Consider the following 25285-nt stretch of genomic DNA (forward strand, 5'->3'; position numbering starts at 1 on the left):
TTGTTCCACACAAAATACAAAAGGGAACTACAAAAAAATAAAAAATAAAATAAAAGTGAACATTTATTTTATCAAATGAGTGAAATAAAACACGCTGACGCAGAAAAGTGAAAACCAACAACATATATTAAAGTGGACCCCGAACGGATATTTTATAATACAGCATTGTTAACAAACAAACAAAAAATGAACAATAAAACAGAACAATGTTTGAAGTTGCACAGTAGCCATTGAGCGAACCATGAGAGACAGAAAAGAACCAGAAAAACACCTTTGAGAAGCAGCAGCTTGCTACAGATGAACATTAATTCACCTTTTTGTGGTTGTGAACGCGCACATGTTCATGTACAGTAGATGCTGATATGGACAAATATACCCACCGCTTGTGTGCAAAGTGCAGCCATTACACAATGTCGTAAAAACACAAAAGTAATTTGCATATTGCCGAAACAAAAGCACATTTGAAAAAAAAAAAAAAAAAAAAAACACTTTCATTGGCGTTTTAAACAGTTTGGTCCATGAGTATTTGGACAGTCAAATTTTTATAATTTTGTCTTTATACATCACCACAGCAATTATAGCTACTGGTAGAAAAGTAATTGCGGACTTTAACGCAAATAAATTTATATTATTCAAGGACATCAGTGCCCTGATCACAACCTAATTGAGTATGCTTTTCATTTACAGGACAAAAGCAAAATGTCAAATGGCTAAATACCATATATTTGAGAAACCTCTTAATTTTAAAACTTACATTCTACACTTTACATTTTGATTGTTTTGTTGCGAATCCATTATGCGTATGAAGACAAAAATCCTAAAAAGTAATCGAATGGTTAAAAACAAGTTATTTTAGTTCAAGTTCTTTTAGTTATCTGGTAGCGGTCATTTGTGGTGAAGTCCTCATTGCTAATGTTAGCTTTGCACTTAGCATAAAACACGTTTCATAAATTTGCTTTATAATGTACACCACAATGAATTTGAAATAAAATATGTAATTGAGTGTGACATTTATCATTCAGCAATTTTACTTACTGCGAAAAGCAACTATGGCCGTTTATATCCGATCTCAACCTAATAGAGCATGCTTTTTACTCACTGGAGGCAGAAGTGAAGACAGCAAGAGCCACAAATAGGCAGCAGGTGAAAGTAGAACTCATTGACCACAAAGGATATTCAGTTATATTTACAATTATTTCAAAACCGTCCCTGACAATAGAGGTATCCGACAAAAAATTGTTGAAATTCCAACATTTTCCATTTTAAATTTCAAATCCATTGCGGTGCCGTATGAAGCCAAAAACGCACTCATTGATTGGTTTAAAAAGTGATCCAAGTTGTCTGGTAGCTGTGATTAGTGTCAAAGCTGTCATTGCTAATGTTAGCTTAGCACAGCTGTAGGGAGCAGTGACGTCCACACTGATTAAACTTATCTTCCAGTGTATCATTCATTTTGGTAAACATAAAGAAGGGTCAGTGTATATACTGTCGTTTATCCACAGTAAAAATATTCACAATAATTCCAGAAACATTTGAGTGAAGCATGGTCAAAAAGCACCTGCATTTTGAAGCCTCTCGTGTCTGAAGCTAAAGCTAGCCTAGCTTAGTTTAAAATGAAGCATGCGGACATTACGAGTGAACAAAATCCACCTGAGCTCATTTAGAAATTCACTCTTCTGCTAGTTTTTATTATTTGGAGATTTTTACTTTTTGAGCAAGTTTGGGTTCCCTGCACAAAGCGAACTGGGCTGCTTTAGCCATTAGCTTCAAGTTTAGAAGCCACACGAGGAGTTTGGTTCAGCAGAAGAGGTCATAATGTTTGTCAAAGGCAGGATTTGCACTGCAAAAGTGCACAATTCCCATTTTATGTCTCGAGCCCATTTTATGAACTGTCAATTTCCATGTAAACAAAGTGTGATATAGCCTATATCCCCAACTTGTAAGTAACTCCACAAGCATCAACAACATGGAAGTAAACAATGATACAGTGAATCCATGTTTACTCAAAAATTCACCTATTAATTTTTTTCTCTGGAACCTATCCTCGGCTATTCTGCAGTTGTTTTTTTTCTATAACGCGCTAAGATGCCACAAGATGGTCCCAAAGCCGTGGCTAATCAGTAGTAATGAGTGTCAAGGAAGTATATCTGGACTGAGAGATTAACATCTTTGTATGTTGGGGAGGAGTTTTTGGTGGAAGTTACCGAGAGTCTCCATCGCATGACCACAGACGCATGCACGTGCTGATTTTTTAAAATCAAATATCCTGGAAGGCATTTATTTTCAAGCCTATTGTGGTATGCAGAGTTTGAAATGATCATAATTTGTGGTATGCAGTGGTACCTCGACTTAAGAGTGTTTTTTACTTTTGCTGTTTGTGCAGACGTGGGTGTGAACACGTCACCGATCGGTGTATTTTGATGACTTGAACTCGGCACATATCCAATATTTATTATTCCGATCTTAAGATATCCGATTTCCTTTTCCTTTTATGACTCACATTCCAATTGTGCCACTTGAACCATGCAGCCCAAAATGTCTCCACTGAGACAGTATTAGACTAATTTTGACTTCAATGTCTTGGAAAGGAATGTGAAAAGGAAAAATGAGTTTGATTGGCCAGGGTAATTAAAAAAAAAAGACTATTTCCTAATTTTATTACTTATTGCCTTAATCTAAACCTACAATATTTGTATATCTAGGGAAGGGAAGTCATCCAAAAGCAATGCAGGATGATGGTAAACCCGTCCATCCTTTCATTTACAATTTAAAATATAAACAAAATTAAATATAAAAAAACAATATTAAGACTAAGTTGTGCAATACGCCCATCAAAATAAAACATGTTCATCGGTCTGAAAAAAAAAAAGGTGTTTTGCTTTGGATAAAAATAAACTGTTACGGTTGAAAGAAGTCTCCCCAGTGAATGAAACAGTAATGTTTATACAGTAAAAACAAACATGAACATACTCATCTTGCTGTAAATTATATAAATTCAAATGATTTAAGAATTTTCATTTTTTTGGTTGTTGAATAAATTACACTATCTACGGAATTATTAGACAACATGTTTGGGAGCTACTTGTAGGCGGTTCGGGAGAAGAGAGCTGGCTAATTTCCTTTTACATGTCAGCGAAGAGTGCAGTCGTCATTAAAATGGCGCTTGTAAAAAGTCACATGATATGAAATCATGGATTCAATCATATTTACCCCAAAAAGAGGATGAGGTCAAATTCACACTTTTCATCAAATATCTGGCATATGCATATAGATTGTTTAATTTGTCATTCTGCAGCAGCCCTTTATTTTTGTCAAATTAACATCAGAGGTGAGCCACCGTGGCTCTTGGGCCATACGCGAGGCCACCGGAGCATCCGATATGGCCCACCGGAGCAAATAAATCCTCATAAAGGAAGTCCCGAAACGATTAAATACATAGGAAATATTGGTCAGGAGATGGGGGGAGGCATCTATTAGAGGGACATTCACAACATTGTGGAGGGACTGCATGCCTATTTCTGTAAATAGTGACCCTGGGTGTTGATTTACTAAACTGAAGATGGGGGAGGCATCGATTCCTGTCTGTAAGTGGTGCTGTTTTGGTTAGCAATGGCAGACAAATGGGCTCAGTAGTAACATTATTAACATCGTGCCGAGTTTAAGACGTGGTAAGAATCCCTGCTTTGATGTCGCTGTAGGTGCTGCTGTTTTGCACCCAAAAGAGCTCACCAGTTATAACTCATTCATAGCTGTGTGTGAACAACAGCCACTATTTGAGGAAACACAGTGTAGGATTATTTTTTTAATCATAATTTGAATCTGGCTGCTGATAGGAAAAGGTTGCCCACGCTTGACGTAAGGCTTAAAAATGGCTTGAGGACCCAATGTGACCCAAAGTGTTTTCTGCGCCTTTAAGCTGTGTAGCTAATTTAAATGTATTAGTAAATGTGAAACTGCATCATGATGTCATTTAGAATGTTACGATGTTGCCTTTTAAGGTAAAAAAAATCCAGTAAAATCCCATTTTTTTTGCACTTGTTGAGGGGAAAAAAAGCAACATCCTAGAGCAATTCATTGATTATATAATAAACTAGTGTTGTGTGTGCGTGTGTGTTTGTGTGTGTGTGTGGTACATCATTGGTGTAGGTTGTTAACGCTGTAGGGGGGCGGATTAGGGTCCAGGCTGTGGTCTGAGGACGGGGTGGGCGTTCGGGGCAGTCCCGGGGAGGGCGTGGGCGAGGCGGGCGGCTCCTCCGAATCGGAGTTTTCCAACGAGTAGTCGTCTACCAGAGCCCGGCGTCCGCGCATCGCCAACGGCAACGGGGCACGCCTGGACGCCAACACAACGCTCTTAGTACAGCATTACACACTGCATGCAGTATATATCATATGACAACAACTTCTTTCCTAGGGCCAATTAATAGCATCTTGTCCAAATAATGAGTTAGAAATGCATTCTACTAGATGACTGTGATGTATCCCACTGGTCATCTATTGGATTTTGCTTTAACTGTATTACAATTAAAGGAGGAGATAGCATTTTTTGGAGTCACGTACACCGCAACCTCTGAAATGAAATGTTTCATTTGTTCCATGACCACACTAACTCAGTCTTATCTCAAATCATCTTTCTCCATTGAAATGAATGGAAATGCCATTAAGAGAGTTAAAAGTCCCCCCTCGCTCTGAAAAACAACAACAATAATGTTTGTAATATGTATTTGAATAGGGAAAATAGCACTCCATAATATTGTACTTTATAAAAAACAGGACACGACAACATAATTGAATAAACTGTTAAGAATGAAACATTTATTTGCATTTTTTTTACTGCTCCTTCTGGCGGTACACACAAAAAACGAGTTTCACAACTCAGGAAGATGCAGTAATCTTAGTCGTCTTTCGCAGAACATAAAGAATAAATATCTGTGAATTGCTTAAAGTGTTATGACATCGCCACATTGATGCTATTCGTTAGCCGGTCTATGGCGTTTTGCATTGCTCGTTAACATTCAGCTAAGCGGACTTTCCTAATGTAAAGGTATGGCATTGTTTCAAATGCAAAATGTGTAATTCCCTTTATTGTATCTTTAATTTGACAGCAAACTTCAATTTATTTTTGTAGAATTGTTCACTATACACCATCCTCCTATCTTAAAATTTTGCTCACAAGTCAAAGCAAAAAATTGTCCGAACAACAGCTCGTATCTCGAAAACTTGTAAGTCGGGTCATTTGTATCGCAAGGCACCAATTTATTGAGGAAAAACAGCAGAACCTCAGTTATTTGAATGAATGAATTATATTTGAATAATAACATAAAAGAATGCTCATAAAATAAACTATTTATCATTTCGTTTTATATATATAAGTAAATTAATTATAAACAATAATAAATAAAATTTTATTCTAAAATACACTTTTTAAACTATTTTCTTCACCTCATCAAATTACCTGGCCCATCTGTAATTTTAAAAATCAAATTTGGCCCTTGTGCACTTCAGTTTGCCCAGCCCTGCATTATGCTGTTGTGACACACATTGTGTCCTACACACAGAAGACAAATAACTAAAAATCCAGTACGTATATGCCAGTGGGATGCAAACAACTATAACATCTTTAGTCTATAAACTGTGGAAAACATCTGTTCTCAACATCTTTTGACTTGGGTTAATTCCCACAATGGATTTACAGACATGCACAGAGAAAACAAAACAAAACAAAGAACAAAAAACACAATGACCTACTGCTCTGGTCTCCATTCAGGGACGCTGAGTGTTGGTGTGATGTGGACAGATGGGACAGAGTTAGATGAACACAAATGGATGCAACAAAAAAGAGCAAAGCAAAAGAAAATTAAGGTCAATGGTCAATTTAAATGGTGTTGTTAATAAACGCACACACAGAGCGGGAACAAGGCCATACGCGTACCTGAGCTGGTTGCGCAGGCTGGTGATCTCGCGCATCCTGCTCTGGCTGTTTTCCGTCAGCTCCTCCAGTTCTCGCTGCAGCTTCCTCTTCTGTGCGTTGGAGCGCGAGTTCTCCTCCTCCACTTCCTCCAGCTGACGCTTCAGCTGCCTCAGGCGCACCATGGACTTATCCAGCTACACCAGATAAAGCACAATTGAGATACTGAGAACGAGAGTGGGCTAACCATTTCAATTTTGTCTTTTTTACATTATGTGCAGAAATGCATAGCGTAAAGGCATATCTTTCAGATGAACATTGGTGTAAATCAAGGTTTAGTTCCAATTTTGACATACACAGTGGGGGCAGTCAGCTGGATCAACAGAGTGATGAAACAGGCTCCATTGTCACAACAAACACAGGTGTCAGTACTCCTACGTGACTTTCTCTTCACTGAAATGACTACAGGACTTCAAAGTATTAAATGTACTGTATACCTGGTCTCTGTACTGGTCGGCATGCCTCCTCTCGTCTTCCGCCTGCATCATAACCTCCTTCAGTTTCTTCTCTGTCTTCCTCACCAGTTTGTTGGCAATGGCACGCTCCCTAAGAGAAAAAAACAAATGTATTTATTATAATATCGATGTATTTATTTATGTATTTACCATCATTTTCAAAGTTAGAATTCATATTGAGGTCGAGATCTACACAGCATGAACCAGCAATTCTTGATCATGGACATGCAGAACCTTCTACATTTTCTTATTAATGTCATCCATCCATCCATCCATTTTCTGAGCCGCTTCTCCTCACTCGGGTCGCGGGCGTGCTGGAGCCTATCCCAGCTGTCATCGGGCAGGAGGCAGGGTACACCCTGAACTGGTTGCCAGCCAAACGCAGGGCACATAGAAACAAACAACCATCCGCACACACATTCACACAGTTAAAGTTTCATCAACATTTTCAATAGAAAAAAATCTCAAGTTTATGGAGAAAAAAAAGCAAGTGCTAATACAGTATTTTTTATATATATATATATATATACATATATATATATATATATATACATATATATATATATATATATATATATATATATATACATATACACACATATATATATACATATACACACACACACACATATATATATATATATATACTATATATATATATATATATATATATATATATATATATATATATATATATATATATATATAATACTGTATTATTTTTTCCCCTTGTGTTTTTGTGTGTCACAGTGGAGTTTTTAAAATTTGGTTTCTGTGGTTTCTTAGTATTATATACAATATAATAATATAATACAAATACAGTATTATATATAATATAATAATAATAATACTAATACAGTATTATAAATCCACCATGTGACTAAAATTATATACAAATTATATATAATGAAATTATACTTATAATCAGAAAAAATATTTTTGTTCAAATAATATATGTATTTTTAATGAAATACTCAGTTATGGTCCAAGGACAAACTCCGACTGCAACGGACAATCAAAACTGCTGTCGGTACCCCCCTACCCACCCTTGAGGACTTGCACGCTGCCAGAACTAAGACAAGAGCATGCAAAATCCTCTCGGACCCTCCACATCCCGGTCACCAGCTCTTCCAGCTCCTTCCCTCAGGTAGGCGCTACCGATCAATGCAAACTAGAACTAGCAGACATTCCAACAGCTTCTTCCCTCTTGCAATCAACTTCTTAAACAGCTAACCCACAATTCCATTGAACATGCTGCCAATTTTTCTGTCTTGAGTTTGTTGTCACACTTCTGTCGGGTCATTTATACATACTCGTGCACTCACTGTAGTAGTCTCTGTTGTTGACCAATACCGGCCACTCATGCCTGAGTGGCATCTGCCCCACTTGCACACTGACTGAGGAGTATCTGCAACATTTGCACAATCAGCATTGTACCAGATTATCGCGCTACTAGTCACTTTAAACTGCATACACTCCTTGAAGTCTCGGCACCCTTTGCACAATAGTCATTGCACCGGACTATTGCTATATTAGTCATTCAAACTGCTCTAAGTGCTAGAGGACTCTGCATCTGTTGTTGACAATTGTCAAAATCCGGCAAAAAATAACCAACAAAAACATTTGCAATTTACTGCACGGTGTTTTCTCAAGTTATGAGATGAAATATCCATGCTTGGGCATACAGTCCCAGACAAATACGACAATACATGAAAGCTGTTGTTTTTGTTCGTCTAAATGTACTTTGTTCGTCTAAATGTACTAGCATGCCGTTGCCTTCATGGTAATGACGACCTTACCAACATGGCCACCACATAGGCACAACAATCAGCCGGGCTGGCCTTTCTAGTGTGAATACCTAAGCCCGGGAAGCCCAATAGAAGTCATGTGATGTCCCCCCCACCCCCCAAGGAAAAACTCATCGGATTGATACGATTCACGTAAACGGTCTATTTCGAGTTAAAAACGGCGAATTTCGCCAAAGGCACCTAATTTGCATGTATGACATATACATTAAGGTGTAACTACGTCACCCATTATGTTTTTAATGTATTCTTAATTATACACAAATATATTTATATGATAATAAATTAATATATTCTGTTATATATTATAATATATATTTTTTTTATGATTCGAAAAAACTATATTCAAAGACATAGTTGTAATAAAATCTATTTATAAATATGTACTTTAAAATAATATTTATTTTCTTTTTTTTTTAAATAAATTAATTTTGTTATCTCATGATTGGGGCAAAGTAATATTTATAAATATATTTATATACATTTTACCACCCATTATGTTATTAATTTGTCCATACAGTAAATTCATACATTCAAATAATATCTATATTTGCAAAACAATTCTACATTTAGAAAAAAAACACACCTAGAAAACAGGGATGTCAATGAAAAGAGTTTGCTCTCTCACTGTCTCTCTTGTTCCAGCTGCTCCTCCATTGATTCTATCTTGGCCTCCAGGGCGGCGACACTGAGCCGATGTTTACCCCTGACAGTTCCCTCCAGCTCCTCCAGCCGCGTCTTCATATCCTTGTTGTGTCGCTCCAGCTGCTCCCGCGCTGCCTCCGCCTTCTGGGCCAGGGTCCTCTCGCCCTGCAGCTGCACCGTCAGCGTCTCCACCTGAATGAAGGGAATGTTTTGTTACTTTTTTTAATAAAGACAATTAGCACACACTCAAAACAGTTTGTAACTCTCTATAGCACTGCATTTAGAAGAGGGCTGAAAGGTGCATGTGTGTGTGAAAGTTTGTGTGTGGAACCGCATCTACTGTACCTGCAGAGCCATCTTTCTCTGTCTCTCTGAAATAAGCTCAGCATTGGTCTGCTCCTCCTCTAGCTCCTCCTCCAGCTGGCTCACTCGCATCTCTAACCGGCGCTTCTCTTCAAAGAGCGCTGTCCTAAACAAACACATCGTATCAAATAACAACCATCTGACATCAGCTTCATGTCAACACTTCGAGAGCACAAAGCGATACAGACTTTCCCGAGCTGTTGTTGACTATGTCGTCGGCCATTTCATCTCTCTCCTGCTGAGCCTGTCTTCTCTGCCGGTCGGATACGGCCAGCTCCTGCACACACAAAAGGATATTGTTAGTCTAGAAGCATAACTGCCTGAGTCATTTTTTAAAACAAAGTCAAGTATTATTTCCAAATATGTCACATACCTCAGTGAGCTGCAGGACTTCGGCCTCCAGGGTTTGGATTTTCTTATCGTTGTCTTTGGACTGTGTAATCACCTCGTCTCGAGTAATCTTGGCCTCATCCAGCTCTCGAAGCGCCTCCTTGAGTTGACTCTAAGACAAACACATAAGAGATGTTTATTACCATCTGCATGTTGGCAGGTGGTGGTTGTGGTGTGTGATCGTACCTGTAGCTTCCGCAGATGCTTGACGGCGTCCTCCTTGCTGCGGCTGGATGTTTCCACCTGAGCCTCGGAATCCTGCAGTTCGGCTTCCAGCTGCTTCTTGGTCAGGACGGCCTGGGAGCGCTGGCTGCGCTCCTCTTCCAGCTGGATCTCCAGCTCCCGCACCTGGGAAAACAAGGGAAGAGACTTCTCAAATCTGGGAGCTCGGCTGATCGTACGGTCTTGAAATAAAATAAATAGTATTTTTTTTCACAAACATCCAATTTCAATAAATCTTTTAGTGTATCTAAAATTGCCACAACTCACTCAAAACGCAGACTGACTAACGGGTTAGCCAGTTACCAGCCAGCCAACATTACACTCTCATTCACTGACACCAACGTCACTCACCAGGCCAGGCCCTACCTTTTAAGGTCATTCACAATCAAAAATCAAAGATACTACAGTGTAGAACATGAGGATGGCAACCCCAGGTGGACAAAAATAGGACCTGAATCTCACACATGCATTGTGTTTAATAATTGTGCGTCACTAACAGTATAGTGGTACATTCGCCTGACTTCGGTAAGGGCAGCGTGTGTTTCGTTCCCAGTCAGTAACGGTGTAAATGTGAGTTTGAATGGTTGTTGTCTGTCTCTATGTGTGCCCTGCGACTGGCTGGCGACCAGTTTAGGGTGTAGTCCACCTTTTTCCCAAAGTCTGCTCGGATAGGCTCCAGCACCCTGCAACCCTGAACAGGATAAGATATATATAAGCATGAACAAAGCCTAAACATTGAATATTGGCATCTTTGATGGCTCTGTGGTAACATCTTGTGTTTAAAAACAACAACATCGTAGACATTTGAAGTTCCTACGGATGCTTTGTCACGGTCCCCTTCGCCATTCACCAAAGTCGGGAGGAAGTACTTTGGCTGGTGTTGCCAAATGCGGAAGTCGGTTGCACATATACTTTGCACATATACCGTATTAACACAAATTAATCAAGCTTGGCGTCTCTCTACCTGCTTGCTGAGGGCCCTTCTCTTCTCCTCGCCCTTCTCCTCGCTGCTGCTGATCTCCCTCTCGAACTGAGCCTTGAGCGCCTGCAGGGTGACTTCGAGCCTCAGCCTGGAGTTTTCCGCCTCCGTCAGTTCTTCCTCGAGCTCCAGCGTCTGAGTACGGAGTCTTTCGGCTTCCGCCTCAAGAGCCCTACGGTTCCTCTCCAGCTCGTGGACCTGGACGCCGGAAAAGGGGTCAATCAATGAAGGCTCAGACAGATAGAGAATAAAGAAAATTAAGCCTTACGTTCTTCCCCACATCATCTTGCTGGTTGACTAGCTGTTCCATTTCAAGGCGAAGCTGCTTGTTGGACCTGTCCAGATCGTCCCTCTGATCCTGGGCCTCCTACACAAAACATGGTCATGGTCATCACCATGCAGCACAGTCAAGACTTCAGCGATACCCTAATAATTATCAGATTATCATGGGTGACACATTCCAGACCCACCTGGAATATGCAGTCAGGTTGACTGGAAGAGATGCAACGCAATTAACTGATAGAATACCACCCTTTATCAAAGCAGAGCTCCCCAAATTGCCGGCCGTTTTAGAGCATTTTAACTGATCTTTCAACACCCACAGAATATTGTGTTCTGCAACAATATAAGCACCGAAACTACCAAAAGAAAACGTAGACTGATCTCAAATCCAAAGTGATGCAATGCTGCCATCTACAGGAATCTGTTAATCATTACAGTGGGGGGAAACACTATTCCACACCTTTCCATTGAAAAATGTACTTGACGATTATATATGTTGGCGGCGTTTTGCCGTTTTGGTATTTGTTGTTCTCGCAGAGCAGAAACAATATATGCCTGTGAGTATTGTTGTATGCTGTTTCTATGTCTTGTTGCTCTGTGTGTGTTAAAGTAGCAATTGTTTGACGTTTTATAATTACTGTAACCTCTATGCTAATTACCATTAGCCTGCCTATGATGTTTCCCATTATATGTTACCATTAGGCTAGCGTACTTCTGTTAGACGAAATGATACGGCTTGGATGAACATTTTGGTGTTTCAATATACAGTAAAACGTTTAATTCTCTTAAACTGGGAGTAACAGGTACAGTGGGAGGAAAGGTTATGTGAACCCTTTAGAATTTCAGAAATTTCTGCATAAATTGCTCAATGTAGTCTGACCTTTATCGACAGTAAATCACAAGAATAAACAGTCTGCCTAAACTAATACCACCCAAACAATAATGTTTTGATATTTTTATAGACCAGCATGTTTAAACACTCAAAGGACAGGGAGTAAAAAGTAAGTGAACTCTTGGCTTTAATGACTGGTTGACTGCTTGGGACCTGTAACCTCAACCAACAGTTTCCTGTCATTTCAAATCTGATCTGCACAACTGCACAACGATTAGGTTTGATTTTGGACCATTCCTCTTTACAAAGCTGTTGTTCATCAAGATTCCTGGGAGGTCTGATGTAAAGACGATTCTGATTCTGATTCTGAAATAGCTCTCTTGAAGTCCTGCCAAAGGATCTCAATCTGGTTGAGGTCAGGACTTTGACTGGGACACTTCAGAACACTTTCTTCTTCTGAAGCCATTTTGTTGTTTCTTTTTTTGCTTCTGTGTTTTGGATCATTGTCCTGTTGAAACATCCATCCTCTTTAGAACTTCAACTGATGAACAGATAACCTCAGATTCTACTGAAAAATATATTGATAAACTTGTAAATGCATTTTCCCATTGATGTTGCTGTGCTGTGCCATTTTTCCTCCACACGTGGCATTGTGTGTTCTAACCAAACAATTTAACTGGTTTCATCTGTCCACAGAATATTTTGCCAGTGTCACATTGAAGTGCTCTGCAGCAAACGTCAAAGGTGCAACAATGTTTTGTTGGCATGTGCCAGTGATTTCTGTATGCCTTAAGATGACACTCGAGGGTTCTTGTTTTTGTTGTTACCTCCATTGAGCATTCTGCAGTGTGCTCTTGAAGTATTGGTTATTGGATAATCACTCCTTAGAAGAGAAGCAACAGTGTTTTAGAGGTACTTTAACCTTTTTCAGCTCTATACAAGTTTGTATATAAAGTCCTGACTTCAACACAATTGATGTGCTGTGGAATGACCTTATTAAAGGTATTCATACCAGACATCCTAGGAATCTTGCAGAACTGCAACAGTTTTTTAAAGAGAAATGGTCCAAAACTCATCAGAATAAAAATCAGAATCCTCTTTATTTGCCAAGTATATGTCAAAATTGTATTTTGAAATATATGGAATGTGTGGAGTATTTTGCAAGTTTTATCTAAAACTACAGGAAATGTTTGGTTGAGGTTATTGCTGCCAAAGGAAGATTGACTAGTTAGTATATTCACTTACTTTTTCCCTGTCCTGTGAATGTTTACGTTGTTTTCAATAAAAATATGAAAACGTGCGGTTTTGGTTCAAACAGAGTGTTTAATTTTTCTAATTTAGATGAAGATCAGACAACATTATTGACCAATTTATGCATAAATTTAAGACATTCCAAGGGGTTCACATACTTTTTCCTCCCACTCAAAACAAGCACTTTGTCTCTTATATTGTGAACTGTACTACAGAGTGAGAACAAGAAATTAGGAATACTGTAAAAAGTGCTTTAATAAGTTTAAATATGTTTAAAGTGTCTGGGTAAAACTATCTAAAAAACAATTATATGGTCTCTCACTTATTTTCATTGCGGGTGGGTCTGGGACGTATCCGCCACAATTAACAGGGATTCACTGTAGTCCAAATTTTATGGTAAATAAAGTACTTGTAGAGCTCTGGACAAGGCAAGATAGCGCGTCTCCTTCTCTCGACTGTCCGCTTCTGCTCGGTCCTTCTCCTCAGCCAGACGAGTGCTCACCGCCTTCTCCTCAGCCAAACACTGAGGGGCAAGAGGGACAATTCAATATTGGATCTGGAATGACATCTGTGTGGCTATTTCGGGAGCCTGATCTGACCTGGTCAAACTTCTTCTGTCTCTTTTCAAGAGCCGTGCAGTTTTGCCTCTCCCGCTGCAGGGCCAGAGTCATATCCTCAATCTCCTCTCTGAGGCGCTCCCGCTGCCTCTCCACACGCTCTTTCTCCTCCTCCCGCTGTTTCTCCCTCTGGACAGCAGCGTCCAGCTCTCTCTGGAGCTTCCTGCGGGACTCCTCGCCGCTCTCCACCGCCGTGTTCACCTCCTCTGACTGCTTGCGCATCTCTGCCAGCTGTAGAGTCGCAGTAGAGGAAGTGTGAGTGTGTCAGAAATTAAACAGTAACAATCTAATCAAACCTTGAATTCAGGGTCACTACATGTTTTTCTAAGGTCACGGTATAGTATGTTTTTTTTTCCAGGACTGTATATATAGATTAGCTGTAGTAAATTACAAAGATTGACAAACTGAATTGTTTTGACGAGGGTTTGAACGACTAAAGATTTTTCGTACAATGTGATGAAAGCAGTTGACGTGGATTATTTGATGACGATTGGAATAGCAGATGCTAACGATGCTAACTGCTATTCTAATCTATAGGTATCTCATTTTCCTACTCTCTGACCAGCACAGACATGACGTCTGCGTCGCCTTGTTGGTCGGGCACTGTGCTGCTCCAAAGAGCATTGTAGTTCAGTGACAGCAGCAGACGGGCGAGTCCAAACTCCACTGTAAATTGGCCGATTAGAAGAAGAGATGCAAAAAACACGTGATTTGCAATTAATGGACTTCAAGCTGTAAATGTCGATGCAGAGTATTAAAGTCGACTTGTTGATTAGTCGACTAATTGACTAGTCGACTCATCGGCTCAACCCCTAGTTTTATAGCTCACAGAAAAACATATACAAGTGCATCTCAGTTAATTTAAATATCGTACAAAAGTTTAATTCAAAACGTGAAATTCATATTGTTCTGAATCAAATACATGATAAAAAAAAAATCAGAAGGCCAATTCCTACCTCATTTACTGTATATATTAAAATATTTTTTTTTCCGGTTTCTTGAGATGAATTTGGGGGTTTTATTAGCTGTAAGCTATAATCATCAATATACAGTGCTATTTTTATTATTTAAAAACACTCAACAAAAAATGGTGGTTTGTTGAGGACTGAAACGAGATAATGGCATTTCAATTCCTTTCAATGGGGAAAATTTATTTGACATAAGAGTAAATTAAGTTACAAGTTTGGTCACAAAACAAATTAAACTCATAAGTCAAAGTGCACCTGTAAATTGAAGCACTTTCCAAACCAGGAAAAGTGCTTCAAGAACCCAATTTGATGTTGCAGCATCAGTTTGGATCTGAGCTAACAGGTCCAGGGTCTGGTGGGTGCAGCCCAGGGTCTGGTGGGTGTGGCCTACCTGCTGAGTGTGAGTCTGGATCTGCCGGGTCAACTCCCTGGATTTCTCTTCTTCCTCCTCCAGCCTCTCCATCAGTCCATTCCTCTCATCCTCCAGCGCTCGTACCCTGGCGGCCAAAGCCAATTTCTGGCGAGTCTCCTCTTGTAGGTGTTCCTGGAGGGTGGAGAGGAAAAGATTAGCGAGGGGGGGTGGAATACTTCCTCTACTAAAAATGTGCGCATCTTACCTGCAAGTCACGCAGCTGGCTCTCTAGGCTACTAACTTCTTTTGACAGGCGTAGGGATTTGCTGTCAAAGGAGGACAAATTGCTGGAGAGAGACTCAATTTCATTCTGGAAGAAGACAAAAGGAATGAAAATATTTTATGCAATCATTGGTCAAATGACTTGAATAAAAGCTCAAGCTTTTCCCACCTGCAGTTTCTGCACTCGCTCCTCTCTATCCTCCTTCTCTTGTTCGGTCTGAGTGAGCCGGACAGTGAGCTCCTGCAGCTGACTTTCAGCCCGCTTACGTCCTCGGTCGCTCTCCGTACGGCTCGCCTGGAGGCTCTTCAGCTCTATGCTCAAGCTCTGCTTCTCTTCCTCAAGGACCAGTCTGGTCTTCTCCAAAGACTGACGTGCCTAAACGACAGCATGGACGTCAACGTTGTGTGTGGAGTGAACCCCTGCTTTATTGTGGTTCATCTTTCTCGCTCCCAGTATATCACTGATTTTAGGCAACCAGGATACATGCATGTCCAAATTTAGATATGCGTGTCTTTTGTGTCGTACCAAGTTGTGGTGCAACATGCCAGGCAGCACTGAGGTCTACTGGAAGATATGGAGTGTAATAGAAGAAGAGGCAGAGAAGGTCCCCAAATAAACTCCAGTCAAAACTGTAGTTACCACAGAGCACAGAGAATATATGCCTGTGAGTATTGTTTAGTGATGCGCTGAAATGAAAATTCTTGGCCGAAAGCCGAAACCCGAAAAGAAAATACTAAAATAACACACTGAGAGCTGTAAACCTAAAGAAATTAACTTCCAGAGCAATTTGTTTGAATTTCCGTATGATTTACACTATGTCAAGAACATTACCGTGGGACAATTATTGCAGTATATTATGTAATAGGATAAAAATAATTCTGTATACTATTCAATTTCACAACATAATCATTACTCTATGATCTTTAATTAATTATGGCTTCAATATTTGTTATTTTAATGTATTTATTGGATCAAACTTGGAATGGCGGACGCATTTGCAACCAAATGTTTTCTCTTTCATGCTTTTTGTATTTCCTTCCATTACTGCTGCTGAAATTATGCAAATTTACTCATAGTGGAACTAATAAAGGATATATTTTATTATAAATATTTATTATATTAATGCACTTTTAAATTTATAGGCGCATTTTCTCAAGTGACGAGGTGGCAGTGACGTACTAATTCATTTACGCTTTCCGGTGTCTGTGTTTATGTAACTGTCTATCATCATATATTTCAGTATTTTCCTCTACAAACACGTACTAATTTGCCTGCTATTTAAAGTTGGCTAATCTCTGCTATAACGCGGTTCCAGCCAGACCCATGTGACAAGTGTACTGTACCACACGATCACTTATTTTGGTGTTTTGCGACATCATGACACGATAGCTTAGCGACTAGTATGGTGTAACCATCTCTACGTGTCTTTCTCCCAGCCTTTGTGATCAGAATCATCTTTATTTGCCAAGTATGTCCAAAAAAACACACAAGGAATTTGTCTCTGGTAATTGGAGCCGCTCTAGTACGATAACAGACAGTCAATTGACAGAGAACACTTTTGAGACATAAGACATTGAGAAAAACTGTCACTGAGCAATAAAGGTTTGCTATTTATCTGGTAATGCCGGTAAAAAATTTTTTTTGACAATTGTGCAAAAAGATGCTGAGTCCTCTAGCACTTAGAGCAGTTTGAATGACTAATATTACGATACTTGTCTAAAAGTGTAGTTTATTCGCTGTCATTGAAGAGATGATTAGTGACTTATGCTGTGTTGACAACAGACACGAGGCACACGTTTGCCTTTGCGGCTCTGCATCATATATATCCGCGTTAGCTGTAGCTCATAGGTAGCTGGGGCGGCACAAAGAACAATCATTCCCCTTACCCAAATGAGAAAGCAGGGAAAACGCTCCAGTTTGGGCTAGTAGCCGCTAGCATGACGATAGCAAAGCCATGTGGTTCCCACAATTCATTCCAACATGCAAATTTTAATTATTGCAGTAATAAAGACATTAATCTTTGTTGTTAATGTGTGTTTATGTTACCACTAGCTCATTGAATGTGTGTGTTATTTAACTGTTACATTTATGGTTGATTTATGGTCAGTGATGCCGGTAACACATTACTTCAAAAATCCACCATTTTGAGTAACAAGCAAAGTAACACACAATTGTTAGCTTGAATAATATTTACAATGAAAAGTGACTTTGTCTGTGAGCTGGTTGAACGAGCTGCATGGCTGACGTCACGTAGTAAGAAAAAAAGGTTTTCTCGCCCTTCACATAAAAATTACTGTGGTGGGAGCAATGGTGTGCGTGTGTCACTCACTTTCATGTTTACGTACAGTGCACGCACACACACACACATTGTTGCTTTCATAGACCACAATCGGCAGTGTACTGAGAATGGTGTTCTTGTTTTTATGTTTAGGTACTTGCTGTATTGTGTTGTCATGTGAACTCTGCACTAAGTTGCTGATTTAATGTGGCTTCAACTACACTAATATTTAAGTTATTGATTAATGTTGATGACATCATCCTGTAACTTGTGTGGCATACATTACCTAGTAACGGGTACGGTTAACCTAATGCTTTTTTTGTACTGTGGATAAGTGATATTCCTGCTACTTAACAGCTGCTGAAAGTAACTAAAAAGTTACTTTTGTCTAACTTTGTTACTTTTGAAATCAAGTAATCAGTAAAGTAACTAAGTTACTTTTTCAAGATAACTGTGGCAACAGTGTTTATAGTACACAATGTCATAATCAAACCGTGACTGTAGGTAATATAGCTACTTCCCAGTCATTTCAACTAGATAAACCAAACCTCTATAGGGCATTGATTCTTAATAGTAGACTTTAAGCCGATCTAATTGGTGCTATCGGTATCAGCTGTTAATTAGCATTTTATGCTGATTGGCTTTCATGTCATAAGTCACCGATCCGATCAATAATGTCATCCATCCAATGTCATCCATCAGCTCCGCACAACACATTTAACTCTTTGTCGCGTATGAATCCAAAAGCTAGTTTATTTTTAGCCTTGTCACGTGTCTTATAGCGCAGTACTGTAACTATCTGACGGCCAATAAAGTTTTTTCAATCTTGTCGAGGACAAAACATGTCGTCGGTGTGGGACTATTAGCCCATCTAAAGCACTTAATATTGTATGTTAGCAATAAGCTAGCGGACTTCCATTATTATATATATTCTATATAGGGGATGGGTCTGGACTCTGTATCCCCCACGATAGACTGGGGTTCACTATATATGCATGCATTTAATGGGTTGTTTCTTCTTCTCACCCTCTTGCTGTTGTCCAGCTGCTCCTGAAGGCTGTCTATGGCGGCGCTGTGCTTGACTCTGAGCTCTGACAGCTGGACTTCGTGTCGACGCGTATCATCTTCAACGCAACGCTGGAGGTCGTTTAACTCAGCCTCCCGACGAGACCTGTACAGAGATGAAAAGTTTTCGATATGTTTGTATATGCGCCCCATCTTAAGAAACCTCATAATTGATGTAGCCATGATTTGTGAACATCTTACAACTATCACACATTACTGCTTTCTCCACCTCAAAATATTTCTAATCTTAGAGCCATGTTATCTCATTCTAACCTAGAAGTGATCATTCATGACTTTGTCACCCATCTCAGCAAAACCTCCATTAGAAACCGTAGGTTCAGCCACTTCGATCCCCTTCTATGGTCCTTGCACACTGGCTGCCTGTTCAATTTTGGATTTAGTACAATATTTTAAGAGAGCCCTCAATGGTCAGGCTCCCCCATAGTTGGGTGATTTGGTGGTATTTTAATGTCCTCTTCGGTCACTGGGGTCTGCTGTTTTGTTGCACATATCTTTCCTACCTGAGCTCCTGCTGGGCGGCGGTGGTGTCGAGGGTATCCTCCAGCTCCGTCCTCAAAGCCTCTAGCTCCTCCCCGAGGTCTCGCCTCTGTTTCTCCGCCCTCTCTCTCATGCCTCGCTCGTTCTCCACTTCCTCCTTTAGCTCGGACACCTGCGACATGGCCTCCCTCAGCGACCTCTGAGCTTCTGCACGCCGTGCACCCTCCTCCTCCAACCTTTTCCACAGAAAGCCATCAAGTGACTGAGAATCTACTTTGGCATTTTTTTTCTTTATTGTTATGTTTTTATTGTCCCTCACCGACTCTGCAGGGTTGTTATTTCTTTTTCCTTCTGGGTCAGACTCCCCTTAAGCTCGCCAGATATGAGACCAAGGTCAGACAGCTGCTCTTGCGTCTCGATTGCCTCAGTCTCTATCTTCCTCTTCCACTTCTCCTGCTCCAAACGTCCTTGCTCCTCACGCTTTAGACGATCTGAACCATACACATGCACAGCACACGCCATTCTAAGAAGGGACAGCTGGAATTGCACGCCAGATAATAAATGGCCTTTGCCACGGGATTTGTATTACTGTAAAAGTGGAAGCCATGGACAAATAAATTATTTGTAAAAATGAAGGAGGAGATACCATCTTTATTTTATCATCCTCGCAGAGTTATGCCAAGCATAGCGCTGGACTTGCGCTAGTCACAAAACTAAAGGCCCTAGTGATTGACTGACTGACTGACTGACTGACAGACAGACAGACAGACAGACAGACAGATAGATAGAAATGAAAGAGAGTTGATAAGAAATTTAATAAGCATTTAATAATCCACCTCCTCACAGTGTTAAGGCAAGCACAGCCCTGGAGTTGCGCTAGTCACGAAACTAAAGGCCCAAGTGATAGATATAGATAGGCAGAGATATATAGATTTAAAGGGAAGGATAGCTACAGACAGACAGGTATAGATAGATAGATAGATAGATAGATAGATAGATAGATAGATAGATAGATAGATAGATAGATAGATAGATAGATAGATAGATAGATAGATAGATAGATGAAAGAGAGTTGATCGATACTTAATAAGCATTTAATAATCCACCTCCTCACAGAGTTAAGCCAACCACAGCGCTGGAGTTGCGCTAGGCACGAAACTGGATGGATGGATGGATGGATGGATAGATGGATAGATGGATAGATGGATAGATAGATAGATAGATAGATATTACTTTAATAATACTGTAAGGGAAAACAAATTAGATACTTTTATGAACACACCATATGCACACCAACAATCCACACAACAGTTCTAAATCAGTGGTCACCTACCAAAGGTCTGCTGAACAGTACCGGGCTGTGGGCCATTTGATACCGGGCTGCAGATAAACAAAATACTTTTTCTCTTTTGTGGAGTCGGAGACGCTGGCATCCCTTACCCCACCCGATGACACTCCGTCATCTAAACGCGCGGCGCCCCCCCCCATGTCGGGAAACTCCATTGCCACCCCACCCCACATCCGTCGACCAATGGTTGGTGGTCCGTGAAAATATGGACTTGCAGAAACGGTCCATGGTGGAAAAAAGATTGGGGACCACTGCTCTACATAACATTTGTTCAATTTTCACCTTCTAGGTCGGCGATGATGGCCTCCTGTTTGTTCTTGAGTTTGTTCAGACTTTTGCTCTTCTCCTCCTCTTCGGTGAGGTGGTCGGTCACCTCGCTCAGACGCTCCTCCAGTTGCTTCTTCTCCTGCACAACACCACAAGATTGACAGCATCGGGACAAATGTTTGAACGGACAGCAAGCTTTCCATACTACACCAACCTTGCCAAGGCGATCTCTCTGCTCCCCTGCACCTAGAAGGTCACTCTCTAGACTTTTGACTTTGGTCTCCAAGGAGACCTTCTCCAGCAGAAGGCGCTGTCTGGCACTTTCCTCCTCTTCTAGCTGCTCCTCCAGGTCCTAGAAGGAGAAAAAGAAGACCAGAGTGAAACACAGTTTTTAGTTCGAGACCCACTCACAATAAATACGTTATAACGTCTTTGGCCCGGCGCACACAAAGGGACATGGCAAAACGCAACTGAGAAAAAAAATTACAGGTGGTGACTCTTCGCCACATACAAAGTGATTGAGCACCACACATCTACCGATTGACTGCAATGGAAAAACTGCAACCCTGTATCAGGTTTTGACGCGCCACATATACTGGACTGAATTATTTTTGATTGAACCACAAAAACATGGTGTGATTGTCAAGGAAGAAGTGGATTACCAAAACGAGAGTAAACCAGTGATAATAAAGGACAGAGTGTGGCTATTTTGAGATAGCACTGATCGATTTCCCCATTTCACTGACTGCACCCATACTTTTTGGTGACAGAGATGCTCCATGCTTTGCTTTTTGGCCACATTTACATATTAAATTACTTAATATAATTGAGTATTATCGTAAAACATAACATAAATACAGTACTCGCAGTTCGGCATTCGCAGATTCACCTATTTACAGATTTTTTGGGGGGGCGACCTATCCTACATTATTCGCAGAAATCCCCACTTATTTGCGGTATTTTATTCACGCTTCTCCTCACTAGGGTCGTGGGCGTGCTGGAGCCTATCCCAGCTGTCATCAGGCAGGAGGCGGGGTACACCCTGAGCTGGTTGCCAGCCAATCGCAGGGCACATACAAACAAACATTCGCACTCACAGTCACACCTACGGGCAATTTTAGAGTCTCCAATTAATGCATGTTTTTGGGATGTGGGAGGAAACCGGAGTGCCCGGAGAAAACCCACGCAGGCACGGGGAGAACATGCAAATTCCACACAGGCGTGGCCGGGGATTGAACCCAGGTCCTCAGAACTTTGAGGCTGACGCTCTAACCAGTCGTCCACCGTGCCGCCACATAAAAACATATCACAGGAAAAAAAAAAAAACCTTGATATGGGGCAAACGATGAACCGAAAGTGTGTTGCAATTTTTTGGGCTTCCATACCTGAATATTCTGCTGCATTTTCTTCTTCTCGTTGCTCATCTGCACGCCCCTCTCTTCCTCCTCCTCCATGCGGCTCTCCAGCTCAGTGAGCACATCTTCCAGCTCCTGCTTGCGACTGGCCAGTCTGGACCGCATCTCTTCGGCTTCTGCAAACAGCTCCGCTTCGGCTTGCAGCTGGTCGGCCAGCACTGCCTTCTCCTCCATCAGCTAGTAGATGAGGAAGAGGGGAGATAGTGACTGAGTGAGTGACGTTTGAGAGGAGGCTGTGATAAAATAGAACAATTAAGTTGAGGCTCACCTGAATGTGTTTCTTGTCCAGGTCGGTGAAGTCCTGTTCCGCTCGGGTAAGTCTTTCTTTGACCTTCACCAGCTCAGATTCTCTGATTTGGATCTCCTCATCCTGCCGAGTCACCTGTAGCAGCGGCTTCACCTGGCAAGTACACAGCAAGAGTCAGGTAAACATTCACTTTTAACTTTAGGAATTGTGTCCAATGACGACAGAGACTTTCAGAAATGAACATGTTACAGAGAAACAGACCCCGTTAGCTACACCAGTAATTCCCAACCACTGTGCCGCAGCACATAAGTATGTTGTGGCAGATCGGGTGTGCCGTGGGAAATTATCCAATTTCACTTAATTATTGTTTATTTACTACCAATTATGTATCTTTGTTCCTCTATCTATACCAGCAACTTAAAGTGACAAGCAGAAAATCCTTATTTCTTGGCTTATGTGTTGAATTTGTTCCATGACTAAGTTCGTAACTCATTTACTTGCATATGAAATCAGTTTTCCTCTATTCCCCCAAAAGCTTTATGTGTTTTTAATAAAACAAACAAGTATGGAATTGTATAAAAAGAGACTGAAAAAGACTGGTCTTATGAAGTGTTATTACTGTACATGCTATAGTATTCATGTATTGGATGTGTGCCTTTAAGGGGCATTGCCTAGTGAGTGAAGTCAGGAGCTGGTGTCAAGTTGGCTGGATAATTCAGTGTGAGCGTCTGACCGTGAGCTGTGACCTACATCTGCTCCTTGCAAGTGTTTTCTTTTGTATTTGGGTGTTTGACTGTTTATCCCATACAACAAACAATTTAAAGATTGTCTACTGTGGCTTTACTTGCCCACATGTGAGGACATTACAGTACCTTAATTGCTTCGTTTTTCCCCGCTTTACTGTAGCGGCAGCATAGCTGAAGCTTGCTCATAAATTTAATTTTGGTTTGCGTCACTTAGCAAAAAAATACATAATCGAAGCAACAGCTTGTAACTTGGTAAACTCATAAGTTGGGACACGTAGTTCAAGGAACCCATGTATCTGACAAAGTCTATCAAAAATATCCTTGTAAAGACAAAATGTATTTTTTTCTCATTAAAATTGCGCAAGTGGTTAAATTGTTGTCAGCAGTTTTTAAGGAGTTCCGTTCCAACGGACGGCGGAGAAGTAAACCAAATTTGTACCTTTGTAAGTCAGAAGTCGCCTTAGTCTATCAATAACCTATGCAAAAAAAGTAATAAGTCATAATTCCAGTAACCACTTCTAGGCCATAAATGTAAAAAAACAAACACATCCACGTGGTCAAAATTTAGTGACTAGAGATTAAAACTATTATTAGTCTTTTGTACCTTCGTGAAAAGCCGCCACCACTGCCAGTTCTTGAGTATGAGGTAAGCATGACAGTTCCGCTGCATCACCCTAAGAGCACTCAGCTGCTGCTGTTTCTTCATGAAGGCTCTGAGAAGAGAGCAAAATAATACGTCAACAACACATTTGGCAACAAGCAGGTAATGATCTTTTTTGATACTCTAAAATAAAAGGCCAAGAATTTTTTTTTTTTTTACCCTGCACATAAACAAACCTATTTAGATGTAACCAAATTCAAATATAAAATGAATGCGGAACAATTTTAGATTTGAATTAGGATGACTGATTCTTGACAAATGAACTCAATGCTCACTTAGAAATGGAGTGAGATGCTCGTTCATACATTCTTCCAGATTACTGGCAATGTGAATGAACCGACAATTCCAGTTTGATGGATCCTAATTAGCTCGTGTAGCCCATTATTCATGTCATTCGCAGCATTCCAAAGGCCACACACCAAATTCCTGTCCAGGATGATCTGCTTCCCACGTCACTGATAAGGATCGTTAAGAAGTTAAAATATTCGCGTTGCCTTTTGACATAACAGTGCTCCTTTATAATATTTTTTAACTTGCTGTCAGGCTAATGGCTTGCCTTATTAGTCTACATTCACCAGTCAGTTGGAAATCAAGCTATAAGGGTAGTAAAATTGAACAACATGTGCTGTTGATAAGCAGATTGTTTAGCATTTTGTTCCCGTACTGTACCTGTGAACCAAACAATCATCATAAAACCAAGGTATGCACCAAACCATGATTAATGGCATGCCGTTTCCACCCCTAGCAATTACTCTGTACATGTAACGTGGTTTCACCATGACAATTATATGGCATGCAATGAAAACACGTTTGATACCTCATGGTTTACACATTGCTGTTTTTTTCTTACTTGCGTGCAAGGTAACCCCTAGCCGCACTCTGGAAGCGTATGATGGTGTCTGTGATCTTTAAGTCTCGCTCCTCCTCCAGGTGAGCCAGCACGCCAGCTCTGAAGAACACTTTGCTTTGACCCACCCGGAACAGATTGGGATCCAGGTCCAAAGCTTTGATCTGAACAGGGAAAATCGAAGTTAAAATCACCATCTGGAATACCTGCAGTATGTATCTGGAACACGTGTATCACACTATCAGAAATGCTAGACATGTATCACACTATCAGAAGCACTGATCTATATTTACGCTCTAATTCTAAAATCTGTTCAATCAAATTGTATTAATTTATTCCCAAAAGTCTATTATCTTTATCTCGTAACATGTATCTTGGCTGCACTGCTTCCCGGAGGTGTATGTAGACGTTAGATTTGTTTTGTTCGATCGGATTTCAGCCTCTATGTGTTAGCATGTAAATCTAATCTGCCAAGGGCCTTCAGAATTAGTGCTGGTTGATGTA

General features: G+C 40.5%; 1 protein-coding gene across 6 annotated transcripts in view; it reads right to left on the reverse strand.

The window, feature by feature from the left end:
• Positions 1-108: 108 nt before the first annotated feature.
• The window catches only part of myh14 (myosin, heavy chain 14, non-muscle), a 62819-nt gene continuing 37642 nt past the window's right edge, over positions 109-25285 (reverse strand). For 3 of the 6 annotated variants that reach the window (XM_061674563.1, XM_061674561.1, XM_061674564.1), the window contains 25 exons: positions 24785-24945; positions 23878-23986; positions 22549-22680; positions 22251-22457; positions 21080-21217; positions 20881-21004; positions 19570-19741; positions 19274-19486; positions 18714-18858; positions 15578-15784; positions 15392-15496; positions 15166-15318; positions 13789-14037; positions 13599-13712; positions 11093-11191; positions 10810-11022; positions 9810-9971; positions 9607-9735; positions 9422-9510; positions 9216-9339; positions 8854-9062; positions 6403-6511; positions 5930-6102; positions 5746-5769; positions 109-4330 (listed from right to left, as the gene is read on the reverse strand). In XM_061674563.1, coding sequence (XP_061530547.1) covers positions 4135-4330; positions 5746-5769; positions 5930-6102; positions 6403-6511; positions 8854-9062; positions 9216-9339; positions 9422-9510; positions 9607-9735; positions 9810-9971; positions 10810-11022; positions 11093-11191; positions 13599-13712; positions 13789-14037; positions 15166-15318; positions 15392-15496; positions 15578-15784; positions 18714-18858; positions 19274-19486; positions 19570-19741; positions 20881-21004; positions 21080-21217; positions 22251-22457; positions 22549-22680; positions 23878-23986; positions 24785-24945 — 3756 coding nt within the window. In that variant the 3' untranslated portion in view covers positions 109-4134. Of the gene's footprint in view, positions 4331-5741; positions 5770-5929; positions 6103-6402; positions 6512-8811; positions 9063-9215; positions 9340-9421; positions 9511-9606; positions 9736-9809; positions 9972-10809; positions 11023-11092; positions 11192-13598; positions 13713-13788; positions 14038-15165; positions 15319-15391; positions 15497-15577; positions 15785-18713; positions 18859-19273; positions 19487-19569; positions 19742-20880; positions 21005-21079; positions 21218-22250; positions 22458-22548; positions 22681-23877; positions 23987-24784; positions 24946-25285 lie in introns of those variants that run through there. The other 3 variants (XM_061674565.1, XM_061674562.1, XM_061674566.1) reach the window with 3 other exon arrangements.

Source organism: Phycodurus eques, chromosome 4 (genome assembly GCF_024500275.1).
Source record: "Phycodurus eques isolate BA_2022a chromosome 4, UOR_Pequ_1.1, whole genome shotgun sequence".
NCBI classification, from domain to species: Eukaryota; Metazoa; Chordata; class Actinopteri; order Syngnathiformes; family Syngnathidae; genus Phycodurus; species Phycodurus eques.